The 24,615-nt window shown below is 36.2% G+C and overlaps 2 protein-coding genes across 6 annotated transcripts in view; one reads left to right on the top strand and one right to left on the bottom strand.

The window, feature by feature from the left end:
• Positions 1–6,752, bottom strand: part of LOC139760059 (uncharacterized) — a 55,001-nt gene extending 48,249 nt beyond the window's left edge. For 2 of the 4 annotated variants that reach the window (XM_071682828.1, XM_071682831.1), the window contains exons 1-2: positions 6,682–6,752; positions 3,739–3,807 (exon numbers count right to left, since the gene is read on the bottom strand). The gene's annotated coding sequence lies outside the window, so the exon portion shown is untranslated. The remainder of the gene's footprint in view (positions 1–3,738; positions 3,808–6,681) is intronic. The other 2 variants (XM_071682830.1, XM_071682829.1) reach the window with 2 other exon arrangements.
• Positions 6,753–16,554: 9,802 nt separating this feature from the next.
• The window catches only part of LOC139760054 (uncharacterized), a 38,303-nt gene continuing 30,242 nt past the window's right edge, over positions 16,555–24,615 (top strand). The window contains exons 1-3 of one of the 2 annotated variants that reach the window (XM_071682819.1): positions 16,555–16,902; positions 19,884–20,138; positions 22,946–23,238. In XM_071682819.1, coding sequence (XP_071538920.1) covers positions 16,615–16,902; positions 19,884–20,138; positions 22,946–23,238 — 836 coding nt within the window. In that variant the 5' untranslated portion in view covers positions 16,555–16,614. The remainder of the gene's footprint in view (positions 16,903–19,883; positions 20,139–22,945; positions 23,239–24,615) is intronic. The other variant, XM_071682820.1, reaches the window with a different exon arrangement.

Genomic DNA, 24,615 nt, shown 5'->3' with positions numbered 1-24,615 from the left:
GCTGTTTACTTTGTTCAAGTATAGGGTGATGAAGGAGGGGAATGCAAGGGTCTTGGAGAGTTGGGCAAGTTTGCAGTCTGCAGAATGTGGGGGGGGGGGGGTCCTGGAAAGCGGGGTTATAACCTTGGAAATGAAGTTCCATAGCTAGAATAAATAGCAGCACTACGTGAGATTCTGTAAAATATATTTTGAGGGAATCAGTATACTGTATAGGTACCAACAGAGGTATTTGGAGGTTGAGATGCAGAGAAGAAAGAGACATGTATAATAGAGCATAATACAATAGGGAGGAAAACGAAATACTGTGAATAAGACAAAAGAGAATCCAATATGGTCATGAGTGAGGAATATCTAAAAACACATAACACACTCAAATAACTAGGTTTCTGAGGCACTGAATGATAAACTCCAAGTGTTTTCAAAGGTTAAAAAATGATGCCCTCAGCAGTGCCAGTTTGGGATGAGGGAGGGATCAAGAAAATAATAAACAGATGAGATAAAAACTGGTTTGCAAAGAAAGCAGATCTTTATAAGATACATGGCCCCAATTGTAAACCATGTGATTTACTATTTGAGCATGCAAAAACACATGACAAGCCATTCAAGCTGTTTAGGATGTCAGTGGAGGAGGGATTTTTTCCAAGAAAGTGTAAGAAAACAAATATCGTACAGTATGCATATTCACAAAATGAAACTGGAAATGCATTCAAATGCAAGCTGAAGAAAAAAATAATCATATCATAACTAACACAATATCATCAACAGTGAAAGAATCATTTGTTGGGCAATATCAATCGAATAAAGAAAAAACACGGTCAGGAGAAGTGAAGGAACAATTTGATAATAAGTATGAGCTTAGAGAGAGACATAGAAAGATTGCCATGGAGAAGATACTGGAAACAGAAGATAAAAGTCATCAAAAGTAAAAAAGAATAAAGGAACCAAAGAAAAAACTAAGGGAAAAGCAATGTGGAGAGATCCTGTGATCAAATAAAACTAATGAACTCTGTAACATAAATTTCATCACAGGTGAATTGTCAGTTAAGGAACAAAGACCAGGATGAATAAATTCTAATTGATATTCAGATAAGGATATCTATGCAGTGTTAAACATGAAGGTCAATTGTTTTCACTGCAGAGATATACTGAACATGGTTGTAAGTGGAATTTGACCATATGTCTGCATAGGGTGTTTTTTGGAAATTTACCACATAAGTAATCTGTTCAGATGGGGTAGAAGAGAGTAAATTCTGTTCAAATCTTTACGAAAGGTGACAGGAAAGTAATTTACACAACAGACCTGTCTTGAACATAAACTAGCTATAGTTTAACAGATACAAGAATGGATTTTGGATTTCATGAATCATATATACAAAAGTCTGCACTGAATTTAGCTAAAGGGTCATATCTTAATAAACTAACTGATTCATATCAAAAAATACTTATATTTTGGAGGATGGAAATAGGCTGGTGGACTGCATACTTTTGGAAGGTCAAAAAAGACTTGTGCATTGTCTCTCACAAGCTTTTCAAAGAGGAAACAGATTTCCAGGCTTGTATAAGAGGCAAGTCCTTAAAATGGGCAGGGAGTTGACTGACTGAGATGATGCAAATGTCACTTATGAGAGCATCTTCTAAATGAGAGATGGTTGCAAGTGAGAGTTTCTTTGGACTTATTTCTGGCCCATTATTATTCCTGATATCAGAAAAATATCTACCAGGACTACATTATCTCTATCATATTTGCCTATGATACAAAGCCTATGGGTGAATTGGATCATATTCAAGGTGGAAGAGCATCTTGTAGAGACTTGAACAAGTGGTAGCAGTAGTCAGAAACATAGCAAGTTGAACCTAAACAAATCTAAGTAAAATAAGGATAGGAAAGAGTAAAACTGATAGCAAAAAAATATACCCTCACAAAACATCAACCTACAAGAATCTACTTGTGAAAAGGACTTTAGAGCAAACATCATTCCTAACTCATCACAAGAAAATAACATTCAAGGCCTGAAGAAATTTAATTCAACTTGCCATTCATGGTTAAGGAAATGTTGAGTTTGGAAGTCTTGGCATACCTGACCCAAACTCAGATAAGTAATCCTTGCCTGATTCCCTAATTTCATTACATACTGTGGTATCAGAAAGTTTTAATACAATCATTCCACACAGTATAAAATGTAAATACAACAATCTAAAGAGGAAGATGCACTCTTGATTACTTTGTTCAACTAGAAGGAAAATGAGGACATAGTAACTACAGCGATGCTGTTTCCTGTGGGGTGGGGTGGCACTGGGAATGGAGGAAAGCAAACAAGTATGAATATTTACATGTGTATATACGTATATGTCTGTGTATGTGTATGTATATGTATTTGGGTATATGTTGATATGTATATGTGTATGTATGCATATGTGCATGTATGGACGTTTATGTATATATAATATGTGTATACGAGTGGATGGGCCATTCTTTGTCTGCTTCCTGGTAATACCTCGCTGATGCGGGGAAACAGCGACTGAGTATGATGAATCAACATAATTCTTTTTTATACTTAAACATTGTTTCCAGCATCAGCGAGGTAGTGCCAGGCAACTGATGAAGAATGGCCCATCCACTCATATACACATACATATACATAAATGCCCATACATGCACATATACATACATATACATGTCATATACATACATACACATATACATATTCATAATTGCCCTCATCCATTCCTGGCACTACCCTGCCCCATAGGAAACAGCATCGCTACCCCCTGCTTCAGCAAGGTAGCGCCAGAAAAACAGGCAAAAAATGCCATATTCTGTCACACTCAGTCCCTAGCTTTCATGTGCAATGCACCGAAACCACAGTTCCCTATCCACATCCAGGCCCCATAGACCTTTCCATGGTTTACCCTTGACATTTCACATGCCCTGGTTCAGTCCACTGACAGCATGTCAACCCCAGTATACCATATCATTCTAATGCACTCTATTTCTTGCATGCCACTCACCTTCCAGTATGTTCAGGCCGCAATTGCTCAAAATCTTTTTCACTCCATCCTCCCACCTCCAATTTGGTATCTTTGACTTACAAAAGTCCTTCTTCAACTCATAGAACACAGCAAAAAACTAAGAAATAAAAAGTCACGTAGGGTTGTGGAACAAACAAGTAGTAAATATCAGGAAGAAACAAAGAATAGGTATGCAGTCAGCAAGGGAATTTCAGAATTTTACAAGAAGGAAATGTTTGGTTAAGATATGGGGGTCCTGTGTTTAAAACTTCCTCCCTACAAACACAAACAGGTAATTACACATCCCACATTTATCTGTCTTTCCTATAACCTGACAAGACCAGATTATGACAAGCCACTGGGAAGAGAAGCTAAAGTAGCCTGTGGTTCCTTGCTAATATTAGCAGAGACTGCATTGATGCAGAGGAAAAGTAATTGGTGTAGTATTCTTACTCACACAAGATACAGAAAAGAAAGCATTTTATGCATTTATGACCCTAGACCAGAAAGCACATGCAAAAGAAAGAAAATGGAATTAATCTTTGCAAGCAATGAAAATGAATGCTTGCCTATGTACTACCCATTCTTCTCATTAGTAAACTCCAAAAAATAAATGCCTGTTGAATTAAGTTTCCTCAAGGGCTGCATTGAGTATACCAATGGACTTAACTTTATCATTATAAACTGATAAGTTTTAACAAATAACAAACAAAATCAGAAATAATTTACCTTTAAACGTTTTGGTCTTTCTTCTTCTGGTATATCTGCCACATCTGAGGTGGGAGAGTGGAAGAATCCCTGTTATGAAGAGAATGCTACTTTAGTCCATTAAATCAACTAAATAAGTGGAAATACAGTGAAATATAGGTATCATCATTTGACACAAATGAGTCTGGTACCTTAGCAGTGAAATATAAAACTTTTTTCAGGGACATGGATATGGTAATCATACAGTAAAGATGGTAAGGATTAAACATGTTATAAAAGTAGTGTTGCTGTAAAATTTTAGTCCAAGGACAATATTGAAACTTTATTTTACTGTACATAATTCATGTAAATAACACCAATGGAAGGAAGTTTAAAAGAAACCTATTTAGTGGGAACTCAAACATGATACTGCATGTGTACCTAAACACACCTAAACTAATTTAGTAAAAGTATCAGATGGATTCGGTCATATGCTATCAAGTATGTGGCAGGGACATAAATAAACAGGCAAGTCATGTTTTCAACATTTTGGTTTACCCTACCACAATATGCATATCATAATGGACTCCTGTGGTATAGCAGTTAGCATTCCTGACTGTGATGCATTCACGTGCCGCCCAGGGTCAAGTGCATAGGTCTGAATCCTGGCTGCACCAATCAACCCAGCTGTTCTTCCACCCCTAGAGATTCTCCGATAAAATGGGTACATACCTCAGGCTAGAATATACATTTCAAACTATTTGCCATTTCCCGTGTTAGCGAGGTAGCGTTAAGAACAGAGGACTGGGCCTTTGGGGGAATATCCTCACCTAGCCCCCTTCTCTGTTCCTTCTTTTGGAAAATTAAAAAAAAAAACAAGAGGGGAGGATTTCCAGCCCCCCGCTCCCTCCCCTTTTAGTCGCCTTCTATGACACGCAGGGAATACATGGGAAGTATTCTTTCTCCCCTATCCCCAGGGATATACATATATATATAAATAAATAAATATACATATACATATATATATATATATATATATATATATATATATATATATATATAGTTTAAAGGAAAAAAAGAAAGATATATGTATCTCAAAGGCCCAGTCCTCTGTTCTTAACGCTACCTCACTAATGCGGGAAATGGCGTATAGTATGAAAGAAAAAAAAATATATACATATATATATATATATATATATATATATATATATATATATATATATATACCGCGTTAGCGAGGTAGCGTTAAGAACAGAGGACTGGGCCTTTTTTGGAATATCCTCACCTGGCCCCCTCTGTTCCTTCTTTTGGAAAATTAAAAAAAAAAAAAGAGGATAGGATTTCCAGCCCCCCGCTCCCTCCCCTTTTAGTCGCCTTCTATGACACGCAGGGAATACATGGGAAGTATTCTTTCTCCCCTATCCCCAGGGATATACATATATATAAATAAATAAATATACATATACATATATATATATATATATATATATATATATATATATATATATATATATAGTTTAAAGGAAAAAAAGAAAGATATATGTATCTCAAAGGCCCAGTCCTCTGTTCTTAAAGCTACCTCACTAATGTGGGAAATGGCGAATAGTATGAAAGAAAATATATATATATATATATATATATATATATATATATATATATATATATATATATATATATATATATGTACCGCGTTAGCGAGGTAGCGTTAAGAACAGAGGACTGGGCCTTTTTTGGAATATCCTCACCTGGCCCCCTCTGTTCCTTCTTTTGGAAAATTAAAAAAAAAAAAAATATATATATATATATACATCCCTGGGGATAGGGGAAAAAGAATACTTCCCACGTATTCCCTGCATGTCGTAGAAGGCGACTAAAAGGGGAAGGAGCGGGGGGCTGGAAATCCTCCCCTCTCAATTTTTTTTTTTTCAATTTCCAAAAGGATTTTCCATTCCCGTCCCCACCCCACCACACATGAAATGGCAGCCCTCCCACGCGCATGCACGAGGTAGCACTAGGAAAAGACAACAAAGGCCACATTCATTCACACTCAGTCTCCAGCTGTCATGTGTAATGCACCAAAACAACAGCTCCCTTGTTCTAACACTACCTTGCTAACACAGGAAATGGCGAATATGTATGAACAAATCATTTTGATGAGGCTGTATCATTGTCAGTACAATATCACTGAGGGCTTTTTTGCCCCAACTCACCCTGCTCCAAAATTGGCACAGCCTTGGAGTTGCATGAGCCTTTCAAAAGGCATCCTTTCTTTTTCTTTCTTTCATATCATTCGCCATTTTCCGCATTAGCGAGGTAGCATTAAGAACAGAGGACTGGACCTTTGAGGGAATATCCTCACCTGACCCCCTTCCCTGTTCCATCTTTTTGAAAAAAAAAAAAAAAAAAAACGAGAGGGGAGGATTACCAGCCCTCGCTCCCTTCCCTTTTAGTCGCCTTCTACGACACGCAGGGAATACATGGGAAGTATTCTTTCTCCCCTATCCCCAGGGATAAAAGGCATCCTATGGCTACATAATAATAATAATAATAATAATAATAATAATAATAATAATAATAATAATAATACCAAAAATTCACGTATAGATACTGAAAGACAGCTTTACTTCAAGCCATATCTATAGTGGAGCCATACCTCTCTAAATCTAGCACAATTATTTCTACAGTACATGTCAAAAAAGTTCAGTTCAAATTATTTCATCTTTTACAGCAATAGAAAATGTAAATGTGAATTTCAGTAAAATCCCATCATTGTTTGTAATCTTAATACATGAAATGGTTATCTATAATAATCATATATTTGGTAAAGTTAAATGAACTGCACTGTATTTGAACCTATTTTTGGTCAAATTCAACACTAATAGACAACATATCTAAGAATGACGTGTGACAAGCATCAGATGTAATATGATATATTATAAAAAATTTAACATTCATTGAAGAAAATGATAGGCGACAGGATCTCACCCCATGACTAACAGTGTACTTGAAGGCTGGATCTCCAGTTCTACTTCCTCGTCCTCGCCCACGAGCACTACCTCGTGGCCTTCCACGAGTTGCCATGACGCTAAAAAATAAACCTATTGTTGTAATGTAAATGAGTGTAGTAATATGACTACAAGCAGAAACAGAATGCAAAATGAGGACCTGGTTATTGGAAAAAACTGCTCAATAAAAAAAGGAAACTGAAATATGAAATATGTGAAGTACATAAATGTAACAGGAATGAAAGCTTACATTGTGCACTAAAGATAGGATTTACACATGATACATGTATGGATAAATAATCTATACCCCTAATACAACTAAATTACATGTATTTATAAACAGTTTGTGATACTAATACATTTCAATAACAAAGAAAATATTTTGGCAGTTAATACTATAAAAGACTTGTATAATAAAGCAGCCAATACTTACAACATTACATCCATGTAATAACAGTCACAAGTGACCATGAAAAAAAATCATTTAATCATTCTAACCTTGCTTACACATCATCTAATGTACTAAATCAATTACAAATATAGTTGATATGTAAACAACCATAAGCCTCTTAATATCAGTACTGTAACATTACATAATGTATAGATTTGTATCATGGCCACCAGTTTTATATCTTCTGCAAAGATAACATATATTCTCCTTTCTTTACTGCTTCAGTAGATATACTTTTTTTGGTTAAAGTAAAAATTACTTCTTAAATACTTATCAATGAGTGATTCACAATCCAAGGCCACAGTGATAGGCAAATGTATAATTCACCACTTCAAAATTTGGATATAATATGTATGTATATAAAATTTCATTCAGGTATATAATTCATTTCCTAGAAGAGGGCAGTCATTACTCGCATACTACCTATCACAAAGTCCATCAGAGCATACAAAAACCTAAAAAATGCAACATGCTCTTTTAGTAAGTAATGAGACAAACCAGACATGTCAAAAATTAGATAAGTTCTATATCTTGATGATGATATATTTCTGTTATTCCAGATAATCCAGTATTTGAATACATAAATAAGATACCTTTCCAGTTACTACATGTATTCCTACATGAACTTTCTTCTCATATTTAAAGTTATCTGCAACTAAAATTTGCCAAAAAGTTGCATGTCCTTGAAGAAAGAACAGATGCACATTCATGTATACCATGTTTACATCAAAAGCAAGGGTCTCTAGTTAGTCAGGAGCTTAAGAACAGAGTCTAACTATCATAGTTTTAACAACATAGTAAATCAAAATTCTGTTAGATAAAGGCTACATTAATGCATACCATATTCATATTAAAAGGAAAAGTCTGTAGTTAGGCATGAGCTTAAGAATATTGTTTTAATATCACAGTTTTACCTATAAAGAAAGGGATAGGTTAACAACATAGTACACAAAAACAAAAAGTTATGAGAAAAATTCAAATCAAAATTCTGTTAGATAAAGGCTACATGCTGAGCATAATGATGAAAATTTGTTGAGTGAAGACTGTAATATACAGCAGGTATATAATCCTGCACATACCAGTGTCTTACAAAAATCAAAATAGAAATATTAGACTGTCCTTCAAGATATATATTCAGATAAGTTATATATTCCTAAGTAATACACTACTTAGATGATTCTTTTGTACTGAGTACATCAAAAAACAATCATAAATGACATAAAGAAGATTTTCATTACAAAATACACTTCATGTGACCAATAAAATAGTCATGAATTTGATATCTACTTTGATTTTTAGACATTACATCCTATACTGTAAAATTGGTTAATTCCCTTAATCAATTAATCTTAATGACATATTCAAAGGTTTATAAACATCACCTTTTTGTATGATATAAAGGTAATTAATATGCTATGAAAATAGCACTTTAGTTTATTACAGGATCATCATTATTGTACTTTGTCATAAAAAGAACCTTTTAAAGCAATGTACTGTCCCAGTACATCAAAAATTATGTAGCAAGTCACATTACTAGAGCACATTATTTGTCGTCCTTTGATATGGTATAGGAAGGTTGATTACTGACAGAATTATTTTCTTGAATGTGTGCAATGAATCATTAATCATCAATACAAATCAATGGAACTTTCCTTGTCACACTTTAAAAAATATTCTAAAATTTATAAGAACTATGAGTGTTCAAGCTCTGTTGCTCCATTCACACATTCCATCCTGAACACAAGCACTCTACTTTCAAATTCTGTTCAAGTTACATACATTAAGTGTACAGGAATAATACTAAGAAAAGATAATCAAGTTTAGCAGACTTGACTCGATTGTAACCTTAATATGTAATAATGCATAAACTTTCTTGGAATCTATAATGCTCATTTTCATCACATAAATAATTCAGATATTGCTGATAAATAAGTTCCCTGATTTCCTTACATCTTTTGGCCCATTAGTCATAATGTGTGGGCAATAGAGGCCAGAATATGGCCCAGTATACCACGGTTTGCACCAGTGACCATTCAGGTATTTGCAAGGAGACACTAGATAAACTGCTCAAGTTTACACCCTCTTCTCTTATATCAAGATATATTTCAAGTATCTATTTTGTAAATATAAACCTATTTTTACCATTATTGAGATATCTCGAACAGAAAAGTTCCAAGGTCTTAATCATATTCCTATCAATCACTCGAAAAGTTCTGCTCCTTGCCAGCATCAACTGCACGCACTTGATAATTGTCATACATTTTACAATCCCAACTACAATTTTAAGTCAAATTAAACCCGAGGTCACAACCTGCTGTACTCAAAAAAAAATTTACATATAATTATCATTCACACATAAATATGTTCATATCGTATTACAATGTAAATTACATATTATAAAATGTCCAATACTAATGAAACTTTGCAACTAATGGGTTTTCTCTCTTTCAGATATTAATGTAATAAATATTTAGTAAAAATAATGAATATATATATATATATATATATATATATATATATATATATATATATATATATATATATATATATTATATTTCACTTACGTTACCATTTACTCTCTTCTTGTAAACTATCCAGGTTTATTACGGGCTGTTACATAAGTAACCAACTTGATAAGCAAGAAAACTCGTCATAAATGAAACTCTCCACGTCATTGATAATGAGGTAGGTGTTCACACGAGTTGTGGATGACCAGGTGATCACCAGTCCGAGCTTACCTGAGCACTCGCCAGAATAATACCAAATGCAACAGAGCCACTGCTTCTCCCTGCACCGTTCAACTACCGAAACTCACATAGGACATTAATAACTTTGTATGCTACTTGTGAGTTCATTATATTACATAAGGTTGTGCACATAACTCAAAAATCGTTTTTAAAATTATATTTGCTATCTATGAATTATCTAGTCTGTAAAAGTAATATATTATTACATTTGGGATAATTGCTCAAAAAATGTATTGTGTCTTTCCAATCATACAACCTTACAGAATGTTAGATTTCTTTATCAGAAGTTTGTTTTCTATCATTGATTTCGTTTTTGAAAAATGTTTGTTCAAGGAAACTTGTTTAACATTCTTAGGGAGTATAGTTGAGCACGTCAGTTTCTCCATCACATCCCTGCCAATGACCGTATTCAGACATCTTTTAATTTTAATAATCTTCATATCTACGATTTTTTTTTCTTAATATTTTTCTGTACTATTTGCTACATATTGTAGTTTATTTCAAAACGTATTTACCAGATTGATGTTATCTATATGACCATTATAATAGTAAATTAAAGTTCCCGCTCTCACCCACAATGCCCAATTACAGCCTGTCACCCTATGGTCGCGCATTCGCTATGTAAAGTAGCTCCGGATTAAATCATTTAATAGTAAACTTCTATAATCATTAACGCTTGAGATAAATTTATTTTAACAAGAAGTAATAGGAAGAATATTTTTATCACAAAATATCTAAAATATGAGTGTTTTGTTTATGAGTCAATGTTTGCTATCGCGGAAGAAGTTGACCAGCCAAAACAAGCCCACCGTTTTCGGTCTTGTGCAACTTCACGCTGAAAGTATCGCGAGATTTGCTCATTTGTCAAGTTTTAACAAGTCTCTGAGCTGCGACGAGTGCTACAGAGGCCCAGGATAACGTCAGTGCAGAGATGGACTCCATAAAATCTTAATTGCGTGAGTTGTCGTAAATCGTATCTACGTGAAAGCTTACGGGGCCACTATCCTTTACTCATTTTGAAGTTAGCGAAGGAGTGTAAACAAGAAACAGCTGACTGGGATGAATGAATGACGTAATAGTGGCAGGTAACCGCGTGCCAGGTCAACCCAAGCCACACTAACCTACTATTACACCCTGAGGTCAGACCCACTCTCGTTAAGATTATGGACCCCTTTGTCCCTTTTTTAATGTTTCTTGGTACTTAAGTGGACATTAAGGCTCATTAAAACACCATGAATGAAACCCATATTATGATGAGTTAGTGTGTTAGTTAGAAGAATGATTAGTTCCAACACTATAGTCTACCTGGTAGAACCATAGTAGACCCCTTAGACCTCTTGTTTCCAGTTTCCTTCTTATGCTTTCCTTACAGTTTTCGTTAGGTGTTTTAGATATAGGGTAGATATATTTAATGGAAAATATTTTTAGTTAATGAAGATCAGAATCTCAACTGAAATAGGAATGAGATCATATTAGCACTGAGAATCCATATCCTCTGGTACTGTATCTTTTCAGTGCTTCAAGAGATGTTTAAGTTCTATTGTTTGATTAACATTTGTTTTAGGAGAGGATAAGTTATCTAGTCAGCTTTCTTTACTTTTGGGTAAAAGTGTATGTTATGGTCTTGTTTTTGTATGGTTGCCTGGTTAATGAAAATCTTTGGTGATTTATCTCACCTGAATAGATTTAGGTAATTACCTAGATTAGCTCTGCATTGCCTTTAGCTTCAAATATTGACATTGTATTCTTCAATGCTAGTGTAGTGTTTAGAGAATACAGTATGAGTTGCAGTGCATCATTGTAGCATTACATTTGATTAAGTATTACTAAACAAGGCATTAAGGGTGATATATGTCAAGGAAGATCTGAGGCTGATGGATGTAAATGTAGATAATGCACTAATGAAATATATTCAGGACCCAGAAAACCTTATATAATGTTATCTCAACTAAAATGATGGTAAAGATTTGCTAACATTCACAAACCAGTAGGGAATGCATGGCCACTCACTATATCGTCAGTAGTTGACATACATCGCTATGCTGACAGTATATATTCATAGTTTTAATTGCTATAATTTGATTTAGATGTAGAAAAAGTAAGAAAAACCTTGAGCACTATTGAGGCTTGCTAGGGCTTTTACAGGTATTGTTGAATTTTCACAAATGTATTGCGTGCTTAGATTAATCATCTTGTTTAAAGTTGTTCAGTAAAATGATATGCTCTAAATCAAGTCCTGCAATGATAACTGTGTTCCCTAAGCATAGCACAAGGATTCTGGAACAGTCACTCACTATTCTTTTTAGGGTTATTCTAGACAGTAACCAGAATTTGAAATGATTAAACTTTGGGGATTTTTTCTATGTATGTTGGATCAGCTTAATTTTTTCTGTGTTTACTTTTCTCTTATAAAGTTAGAAAGTGTTCTGCAAATTTGAATGTGCTAGTCAGAATTTGTCTACAGGTAAAAGAAATCTTATCAAATGATTTTTGTTAAACCAGCAATGGTAGATGATGGTGTCCCTTGAAATACACATTTACCTGTACTTTTTATTTAAAACCCGCTTAAATGTTTTGATCACTGATATTGGTGCAATAAGCTATACTTGTAAGTGGTTGCAGGGAGATAGAAATAAGCTTCTCACTTTTTATGAACAGCAAAAAAGTTCATAATTCAGCATCATATCGTATTTTGTAGGGAAATAAAAAATTTGATTCGATGGAAAGATTAAAGAATTATTGGTATATTGTATTTTGGTTGTGAAACGAATATTTCAGTTTTTAATCATATTCCTTACTTAGAAAAATAATCATGAAATCCATAAACATCTAATCATCTTCCTTACATAGAAAAAATATATTCGTGAAATCTCATAGATATATAAAAAAATCATCAGTTGTTGTAATTACATTATAAAAGCGCATTGTGAACATCTGGAGCATAAAAGCGCTTAGTTTATTGCTTGCATGGGTTAGAAACAACATTGACCACTGCGTTATGAAATTTAGAAAGTCATTTTCATGTGTTTAGAGAGTGAACATGACTTCTATTTTTGAAGATGTATAAGCCTGTTGGCCATGGCTGTAGAAATCCTTTATTTTCAAAAAGGAAACAATAGAAGCTTGATACCCATGTAGAATGAGACATGAAGGTAAGTTAACCTTCAAAATCAACACAGAATTCATGACAAGACCTGTTGCTAAGTCACTGGTAGGTAGATGTATATTTTCATGACAGTTAAGGTTAAGAGAATGTATGATTAGATGGTTTCTTGGGCAAATATATCCCAGCACTGGACACCAATATTTGATTTGCCTCGGAAATGATAAATTAATCAATATATATATATATATATATATATATATATATATATTTATCATTATTATACTTAATCGCTGTTTCCTGCGTCAGCGAGGTAGCACCAGGAACCAGACGAAGAATGGCCCTTCCACTTATATACACATATGTATACATAAATGCCCATACATGCTCATATACATACATATACATATCAACATATACATACATATACATACACATACAAAGACACATACATATATACACATGTACATATTCATACTTGCTTGCCTTCCTCCATTCCTTTCGCTGCCTAGCCTGAGCCAGGTACCCATTTTATCGACCAGTTCTTGGGGTGGATGAACAGCTGGGTTGACTGTGGACCAACTGCCACAACCAGGATTTGAACCTATGTGCCCGACCCTGGGTGGCCCATTAATGCATATTGTCCTTAGACATTTGGTTTCCAATATGTTCACCCCTCTTCCATTCTTTTGCATTGAGGGTACAACACTCACATCCATACAACACCATCAGGACTAGTACTCATAGGTATCTAAAGCACTCCCCTTCTTCCAGGCTCTCCCTATTCACACTCACAATCAAACCAACCTGTCTCCCCCCTTCCTGAACTTCAGTACCTTACTTTGAACTTCTTGTTTTTTACACTTCCAAACTTTATGAAAATCAGTTTCTGCACCTTCTTTCATGAATCTACCTCCCAAACTATATCATTTGCAAACAGCAACCAACTCACCTACCAGATACCCCCCTCCACACCTAAACATACTGTAGACACACCCATGTTTACATGACCTTGTACATTTACCTCCCTCACCAACCCATCCACAGACAAATTGCACCATCATTGTGACATCACACACCCTTGTTGCAGACCTACCTTCATTTGGAACTGCTCACCCCTCTACCTTCACACTCACATGCACACCTTAGTTTCCTGAAGAAAACTCACTGCATCGAGTAACTTTCCTCTCACGCCACATATATTGCATTGCCTAACTTTTTCTTGTATACCATGTATGCCTTAATTTCCCTTCCTAGATACTGCTACCTTTTCCATCATCTGATATTTTTTAAGTTAATTGCTAATTTTACAGGATCAAGCCCTTATCTTGTTAGTGGCAATGCAGCATGAGGAAGAGCATCATGGATGACAGTGACCCAGCCAGGGATTGTCATTTAGCCAGAGAATTGCAGTCTGATGAAAATTATATTGGAGGTAACAAACCTGTATGCTCGACAACCCATGTGGGACAGAATGGCAGTGGATCACCAAAATCAGCTGTGGAGGAAAATGAGGATAGGATGTCAGAGTTGTCAAACAGTCCTTCTCCAGAACCAACTCCAGCAGAAGGATGTCAGTCAGCTGAAGTTAAAAATTTTCCTTCAGACAATGCAGACCAACTTACGCAGAAGCAGGTGAGCTTATTTCATATTACATTAATGTATCTTCATTTTGATTGTGATACTTACAAGGTACTCATAGATTATCAAAAATCCATATTCCTTATGGACTAGCAGTGTTTAGATTTTGTAAGTGAACGAATATTAATATAGATAGAAATTTGTGATTTCTTCCATTAACCCCTTTTGCTGCAACTGCTTCATATATGAATGGGGAATTTTTTTAATTTTCCACAATGGCTGATGCACATGCAGTTAGAATTCTTGAATCGTCCACGTATGCCTTAAGGCAAAATATATAGTTTAGGCAGTCGTGTTTGCAGTGGCATCCCTCACATTCTTATCAGGTGCTAAGGTCAAATTTTTTTTTCCATATACTCATCAATCTACACAGGAATGTCAGGGAGTCTTGTATAAGCTCAGGAGTTTCATTTTATGAAATACTTAGTGAAGCTATGACACTTGTAATACATGTTAATGATGAATACCTGAGCAATCATATTTATTTGCAGCAAAAACACTTCCAAAATACCATACATCTCCCTACATATGCCTGAGAGTACTCTTGGAGTATCTCATACATGTGGCAACAAGCAGCATAAGTCAAAGGGTGCATGGTACATGTAGACAATGTTTCACCTTGTTGAACTGTGTTGTATTTATTATATTATATTTTTTTATTATACATAATTGCTGTTTCCTGCATCGGCAAGGTAGTGCTAGGAAACAGACGAAGAATGTCCATTCCACTCATTCTTTTTCTTTCATACTATTCGCCATCTCCTGCATCAGTGAGGTTGCGTTAAGAACAGAGGACTGGACCTTTGAGGGAATGTCCTCACCTGGCCCCCTTCTCTGTCCCTCCTTTTGGAAAATTAAAAAACCGAGAGGGGAGGATTTCCAGCCCCCCCCGCTCCCTTCCCTTTTAGTCGCCTTCTATGACACGCAGGGAATACGTGGGAAGTATTCTTTCTCCCCTATCCCCTATCCCCTTCCACTCATATACACATATATATACATAAACTCCCATATATGCACATATACATATACATATCAACATATACATACATATACATACACATACAAAGACACATACATATATACACATGTACATATTCATACTTGCTTGCCTTCCTCCATTCCTTTCGCTGCCTAGCCTGAGCCAGGTACCCATTTTATCGACCAGTTCTTGGGGTGGATGAACAGCTGGGTTGACTGTGGACCAACTGCCACAACCAGGATTTGAACCTATGTGCCCGACCCTGGGTGGCCCATTAATGCATATTGTCCTTAGACATTTGGTTTCCAATATGTTCACCCCTCTTCCATTCTTTTGCATTGAGGGTACAACACTCACATCCATACAACACCTATCAGGACTAGTACTCATAGGTATCTAAAGCACTCCCCTTCTTCCAGGCTCTCCCTATTCACACTCACAATCAAACCAACCTGTCTCCCCCCTTCCTGAACTTCAGTACCTTACTTTGAACTTCTTGTTTTTTACACTTCCAAACTTTATGAAAATCAGTTTCTGCACCTTCTTTCATGAATCTACCTCCCAAACTACATCATTTGCAAACAGCAACCAACTCACCTACCAGATACCCCCCTCCACACTTAAACATACTGTAGACACACCCATGTTTACATGACCTTGTACATTTACCTCCCTCACCAACCCATCCACAGACAAATTGCACCATCATTGTGACATCACACACCCTTGTTGCAGGCCTACCTTCGTTTGGAACTGCTCACCCCTCTACTTTCACACTCACATGCACACCTTAGTTTCCTGAAGAAAACTCACTGCATCGAGTAACTTTCCTCTCACGCCACATATATTGCATTGCCTAACTTTTTCTTGTATACCATGTATGCCTTAATTTCCCTTCCTAGATACTGCTACCTTTTCCATCATCTGATATTTTTTAAGTTAATTGCTAATTTTACAGGATCAAGCCCTTATCTTGTTAGTGGCAATGCAGCATGAGGAAGAGCATCATGGATGACAGTGACCCAGCCAGGGATTGTCATTTAGCCAGAGAATTGCAGTCTGATGAAAATTATATTGGAGGTAACAAACCTGTATGCTCGACAACCCATGTGGGACAGAATGGCAGTGGATCACCAAAATCAGCTGTGGAGGAAAATGAGGATAGGATGTCAGAGTTGTCAAACAGTCCTTCTCCAGAACCAACTCCAGCAGAAGGATGTCAGTCAGCTGAAGTTAAAAATTTTCCTTCAGACAATGCAGACCAACTTACGCAGAAGCAGGTGAGCTTATTTCATATTACATTAATGTATCTTCATTTTGATTGTGATACTTACAAGGTACTCATAGATTATCAAAAATCCATATTCCTTATGGACTAGCAGTGTTTAGATTTTGTAAGTGAACGAATATTAATATAGATAGAAATTTGTGATTTCTTCCATTAACCCCTTTTGCTGCAACTGCTTCATATATGAATGGGGAATTTTTTTAATTTTCCACAATGGCTGATGCACATGCAGTTAGAATTCTTGAATTGTCCACGTATGCCTTAAGGCAAAATATATAGTTTAGGCAGTCGTGTTTGCAGTGGCATTCCTCACATTCTTATCAGGTGCTAAGGCCAAATTTTTTTTTCCATATACTCATCAATCTACACGGGAATGTCAGGGAGTCTTGTATAAGCTCAGGAGTTTCATTTTATGAAATACTTAGTGAAGCTATGACACTTGTAATACATGTTAATGATGAATACCTGAGCAATCATATTTATTTGCAGCAAAAACACTTCCAAAATACCATACATCTCCCTACATATGCCTGAGAGTACTCTTGGAGTATCTCATACATGTGGCAACAAGCAGCATAAGTCAAAGGGTGCATGGTACATGTAGACAATGTTTCACCTTGTTGAACTGTGTTGTATTTATTATATTATATTTTTTTATTATACATAATTGCTGTTTCCTGCATCGGCAAGGTAGTGCTAGGAAACAGACGAAGAATGTCCATTCCACTCATTCTTTTTCTTTCATACTATTCGCCATCTCCTGCATCAGTGAGGTTGCGTTAAGAACAGAGGACTGGACCTTTGAGGGAATGTCCTCACCTGGCCCCCTTCTCTGTCCCTCCTTTTGGAAAATTAAAAAACCGAGAGGGGAGGATTTCCAGCCCCCCCGCTCCCTTCCCTTTTAGTCACCTTCTACGACACGCAGGGAATACGTGGGAAGTATTCTTTCTCCCCTATCCCCTATCCCCTTCTACTCATATACACATATATATACATAAACTCCCATATATGCACATATACATATACATATCAACATATACATACATATACATATCAACGTATACATACATATATGTACACACACATAGACATATACATGCATACACATGTACATATTCATACTTGCTTGCCTTCGTCTATTCCTGTTGCTACCCTGCCCTGCAGGAAACAGCATCGCTACCCCCCTGCTTCTGTGAGGCAGCACCAGGAAAACACCAAAAAGGCCACATTCGTTCACACTGTCTCTAGCTGTCATGTGTAATGCACCAAAACCACAGCTTCATGTCCACATCCAGGCCCTACAGATCTTTCCATGGTTTACCCCAGACACTTCACTTGTCCTGGTTCAGTCCATTGACAGCACGTTGACCTCATTATACTACATCATTCCAATTCACTCTATTCCTTGCACACCTCACCCTCCTGTATGTTCAGGCCCCAGTCTCTTAAAATCTTTTTCACTCCATCCTTTCTCCTCCAATGTGGTTTCCTGCTTCTCCCTGTTCCCTTCTATGATACATATATCCACTTTGTTCTTTTGTCACTCATTCTCTCATGTCCAAACCATTTCAGCAAACCCTCTTCTGCTCTATCAACCACACTCTTTTTATTTCCACACATCACTCTTACCCTTTCTTTACTTACTTGATCAAACCACCTCACCACATATTGTCCTCAAGCATTTCATTTCCAACACATCCACCCTCCTTCGTACAGTCCTATCTATAGCCTGAGCCTCACAACCATATAACATTGTTGGAACTACCATTCCTTCAAACATACTTATTTTTGATCTCCGAGATAATGTTCTCTCCTTCCACACATGTATTTTGAAAATTATGTTGTAATGAATTGTAATAATAAACTTGCGGTGATATTTTTTATTTAAGGATGTCCCATGCACAGATCTACTGTAGATATCTGGAATGCCTCAGCAAAGGGGTTAATGTACTTCTTTCTTAAAAGCTTGTACCCTTTCTTAAACCTCTACCACTACACCAGTGATTCTTTTTTTTTTTTACTTCAACACATTTTCCCTGTCATCCTCACTTTAATACTCATTCTTTTTCTCATGCTGAACAGATCTCTCATTTCAGACTTGTACACCTTCTCAGAAATGGGGAAGCTAAAACCAAATTTTTCTCTATTATCTCTTCTTTGATAATTTTCCCCAATTAAACTTCAGAACACTATAATTCAACTCTGCAATTTGGCATAACCATATCCTTCACTTTATTTTAGAGACCCTAGATAAGGAACATAACAAAATATGCTTACCAAAAGCTTGGAGTGTTGTATAGGTATCATAATTTATTTCATTTTTGAGCAGCTATTCTAACACTACTGAGGTCTTATTTACTCCAGTATGGAGTACTGCACAGATTTTGGGTGAGGCTTTTCTTCCACATTTCTTGTTGCCAGAGTAGAATCAGTTCTTCACTTTATGAATATTCTTAGCCATTCCTTTTCACCTGCCATGTTGAAGCTGCTGCCTTTTTGTTCTTCCTGATTATTGTGGGCACTGCTTTTTTAAGCTGTTTGTGTGTCTGTACCAGTAAAGCCTGTGCTTGTGTCACATGCTTGACTGTTGTTTCCCAGATGTTGTGTGAAGATCAGCCATAGTTTTCATTTGATATTGCCTAAGTTTTATTATTTCAGAGTGTGATATGTTGGCAGTAAGCCATGTTGTCTCAGGTATAATTCATTCATAAGAGTTAGATCAGGAAAATTCTTAGTTGAGAACATAACTCTACTTAAAGACAGGTTTCAGCTCCTGATGTACGGCAGATCACTGTGGTAACAGATCTCCATGAACACATCTTTTTCGCTAAACAAGACATTGTGGTCTTTGATGCAAAAAAAAGTTTCATACTTCATAAATGCTTTGAATCTGATGTGGTTTATTAGGCTTCATATAAGACAGATTGCCCTAACAAACAGGTAAAGCTGTTGGTTGCTTGTATATTTTTACAGAGTCTGATGAATGAGAATGGAGAGTCCAGTGGCTATAGCGATGAGGATGATTTTGAAGAGGATGCTGAATGTATGGCGGAAGAAGATGAAGAAGAGGGAGAAGAAGAAGAAGAAGAAGAAGAAGAAGAAGAAGAAGAAGAAGAAGAAGAAGGAGAGGAAGAAGAAGTGGTATCAGGAGATGAAGAACTTGAAGCAAACAATAAAGAAGAGGTTGAAAAGGAATGTGTAACAGACTTGAGAAATGATGTGGAACAGGTATAATAGCAATTGCTAATGTTTTTTATATGTGTCCAGGTAGTATGTCTACATAAACCTTGATTATACCTAAAGAAGGTAAGACTGTGATTTTACAAGGAAAGTGTGTGATAGTACAATTATAGGGGTTGGTATGAATGGTAGACCACCTGTGACATGGACCAAAAGGGGTGAGCAATAGTGGAGGGAGAGAAATAGTGGAAGAATGTGTGGAATGGTGTATGTGAGGGAGGCATGCTAGGACCGGGATAAGTGGAGGCTATTTTGCTGTGGCCACCCCTTGATGGGAGTTTCTTGAGGGAATGGGCATCAGAGATATAGATAGATAGATAGTGACATTATAAACCCTCCCTGGAATAGAAAAATCACTCTTAGACCTTTTAAGGTGAGTGAGATATTGGGACAGTATGTACAGGTTTATAACTGTGTGTTTGTAGCAAAGTTGACTGTGTCAGAGTTTTAAGTTTTGGTTCACATTGATAATACTGATGTCCATTCTCATACCAACGTACTGTTTGCTGGGAAGTTCAAGCAGAACAAAGAAAAAGTAATGTCTTGAATAAATTGTATATATGTCAACTGAAAACTCTCCTTATGAAACTGGCGAATGTTGCATTAAGGGCAGTATACAGTCTGGTAATTTGTTTTTATTGATATGTTAACTGGTGAAGTGCTCCTTGCACCTGATAAGCTAATACAGATTTGGAAAATATTTTCAAGTGAAACTTCCTTTGGTTTTGTTGTTATTGCAGTGGTTTTATTCTATACAGTATCATCAGGTCAGTTTTGATGAACTGATTTTTTTTTCTTCCCTATGCAGCTCATCTTGTAAGTTGTAGAATTGTAAATAAGTAAAGAAAGCTTGTACCAGATGATCAGTATGTTGTATCTTAGGTAATATCATGAGATGGACTGTAGTTGTTGAAGTTTATATATATGAGTTATACACTGAAAAAGAATAACTTTTGACATTGCTTTTTGGCCTTTTTTTTCTCTGATGTCATAAGTAGAAACCCTCATTGTGGTCAGGCCCCATGTGAAACATAAAATTGGGCTAAAGAGTTAAAGAAGTAAGAAAAGAAAGATATTTTCTCAGGTGCTGTTCATAATGCTGAATATGGATCAGGCATGTAAAAGGATTATTTTTGCTTTTCAATAATTTTGGCAGTGCCTGTGTTGATACTTAGTACTTTGATATTTCAAGAGTTTGTGTTAAGATTAGAGTCAGTATACCCCTTAATCACATTGTTTTCCAAATTGGTTTAGATAAGTAAAATAGTTACTTCTTAGTTTTATGGAAAAAGAATTTAAGAAAAAGACAGGAATTGCTTCATATGATGTAAACAAGAAGAAAGACAGAAATGGGAAATGACATACAAAAAAGGAGAAAGTTGAAAATGTTTTAGTAATTTTGAGTGTGTATAGTAAGTAGCTTTATTATTGGGATAGAGCAGTGCAAACCACTCATTCTTAAGCGTACAAGGGTTACAAAGCTTTACCAATAGTAAGTAAATTGAATATCGTAGGACCTTTTAGTTGTCATCATTGTTTAACCTGTCACAATCCATGTGATTTTAACTGTATCAGATGGTTTGTGCTTCTACGTATTATGGAAGCTTACACAGTGCCTCCTCCAAACACCATTGACCCTGCCCATTTTCCCCTTATTTATGCTCTCATTGCAGATAAAAATTTCCATATTTCTGCTCTTTGATATCTTGATCTTCCCAAGGAATGTGATGGATTGTTTGACCACTTTGTTATTACCTTTAAGGGATCGTGAAGCTAATGACTTGGATGATGAATGTAGATGGCAGTTGGAAAATGCAAGTCAGGTCTGGGCTCGACACCTCTGGAAATGCAAAATTGCTTTAGAGAATGTACAGCAAAAGGCTACTTAAGTAGAACCAAGCTATAGAGATTTAACTTATGTTGATAGACTTGAGCATCTAGGTTTACCAGCGCTCAGATTTTGAAATTCAAAAGGGATTGATTTTAGCAGGAAGTTGTGACTCGAGTACCTGACTTCATGAATGTTTGTAAATGTGACACAAGAGAGCACTGGTTTAAGATTTACAAGATGCTCTCAAGGGGATTTTCTTTTGTGATTAATGGTAGCATATAACCACAGAATTCTTTCTCCAAGGGTTCTTGGAGCTTCATGGGTATGATACAGTCAGTAGCAGGGAAAGGATGGAATCCCTATGGAGTGTGAAGCTCTTCATTAAGATTACTGCAATGATACAACCTCACTGAAGGTGATTTTTCTATCTTGGTATAATCACAAGTAGGCAGATTCCAATAATGCTGTCATTTGTACTCAGAACACTGAATTACAGGAAAAAATCTCCCAAAAGAGATAGTAAGTGTACCAAGTGTTTAAGCCTGGCCTGTAAAAGAAGACTGGATATATTCTGGGCAAATGACCCTCAGGACTCTGGACATTGAAATACCTATCATCAAGATTTGCATGCACATTACAAATGCAATGGTTATGATAAAGATGTGAAATTAGAGGCCATTTGACTTTACAGTTACAAGAGGATTTGCAAGAACCCATAAGGATATCTGGATTGATGCTCATTCTTATAAGTACTGTTCTTATTTCCAAAACCAAGACAAAGGTTACAGAACTTGCAATTTTTTTTTTTGTTGCCAATGCTACCATAGCTATTACCCCTCCAGCCCTGACCACACTCTCTGCAACATCCTCTAGCACATGCAACCTAACATGCTTCTCAAACCATTGTCACACATCACCACCACCTACTTTACCCTGTAGATCTGATATTTCTTATTTCTTACAGGTTGGTGAGTCTAAGAAGTCATCATTGTCCTTATATTCAGGCATGAGTGATATTATAAGTGAATCAGTTCCAAGTGAAACGTGTTCCTCTCCTTCTTCATGTTCTTCAACTCCGTCCTCCCCAAGTAAGATTGCACAGGGTGGAACACCCCGTCTGCAGACATTCACCTCCAGCATGGTGTTCAAAAGCGGAGGTGGTGGCCTCTTGGTTCACCATCCTGTCACTCCAAAGAAGCGGGTTATTACCAAGACCAAGACAGATCACCTCAGTGATGAACTTAATTTAGGATACAGGTATGATTTCATTATTTTCATGAAGTTAGATTGGCTTCACACTATGTAATTTTTTTTAAGAAATCTTGTGTTGATGTGTCTTTATTAACAAAATTAAAGTAATAAGATGAAGCAGAAGGGTGAGATGGGATGGTTTGAATATAAGTTTGAATATTGAAAATGTAATTGGAGTGCCTAAAGTACCTAGGTGTTGTTGCAGCAACAGATGGAACTGTATGGGCTGAAGTATGTTATAAGGGGAAGGAGGGGGCTAAGGCCCTGGATACATTAAGGAGTATGGGAAAGAAGGGCTAGTACCTGTTTGGGCAAATGTATTTTTGAAGGTATGATAGTCCTGACTGTTTGGTTTGAGAGTAAGGTTGAATGGAGAATACATGCAAGAATTGGAGTGCTAGAAGTACCTGGGAGTGGATATGACACTGGAAGATTGGGGGCTAATGTGTAGAATTGGGGGCTAATGTGTAGATTGTGTTGGAGAGGTCATTTTCTGTCAGTGCAAAGATAGGTATATTTGTAAGATAAAGTTATCCCAGCATTATTTTATGTTTCTGTGCTGTGGGCTTTGAATACAAGAGAATGGAAGAGGTGAATGTGTTGGAAATAAAATGCCTGAGGACAATATATGGTTTGAGGTAGGTTGACCACATAGGGAATGACAGTGTAGAAGAGAGGTGTGGTAGTAAGCACATTATGATTGAAAGAGCTGGCCAGTGTGTGATGAAATGGTTTGGATACGTTGAGAGAATGAGTGAGGAAAGAATGACTAATATGATATATAAGGTGCAGAAGTGGAGGGTTGGAAGAAGGAGGAGGGGAGATCAAGACTCATTCTTTCAAAAATTGACATACATACCTTTACTTTTGAAAATTTTGGTCCAATTGGAAGCAAAATTGGTTGGGATGGTCCCCTTTCTTAGTTATGTATGGTGACCTGGACTCCCGTCAAAAGATATAGATATAGAAATATTAGATATTAGATATAGAAATTTATTCAAATGGCCTAAACTTCTTTGTTTTTTGACAGATTATCTCAAATTTGATCAGCAGCTACTTTGCTGTTCATTGAATACAACGTGATATATTACTGTTTTTTCTGTGAAATATTAGATTTTTATGTATTTTTATGATTATGCAAGTTTTATTTTCCAACATGATACAGGCAAAAACATATCCCAATCATGACCCTTTAAGATGAATATTATTATTATATTATTATTTTGCTTTGTCGCTGTCTCCCGCGTTTGCAAGATAGCGCAAGGAAACAGACGAAAGAAATGGCCCAACCCACCCCCATACACATGTATATACATACACGTCCACACACGCAAATATACATACCTATACATCTCAATGTACACATATATATACACACGCAGA

The sequence above is a fragment of the Panulirus ornatus genome, chromosome 35, assembly GCF_036320965.1.
Source record: "Panulirus ornatus isolate Po-2019 chromosome 35, ASM3632096v1, whole genome shotgun sequence".
Taxonomy (NCBI): domain Eukaryota; kingdom Metazoa; phylum Arthropoda; class Malacostraca; order Decapoda; family Palinuridae; genus Panulirus; species Panulirus ornatus.
Note: the sequence above shows the minus strand (reverse complement) of the source record. Positions and strands in the feature narration are given on the sequence as shown.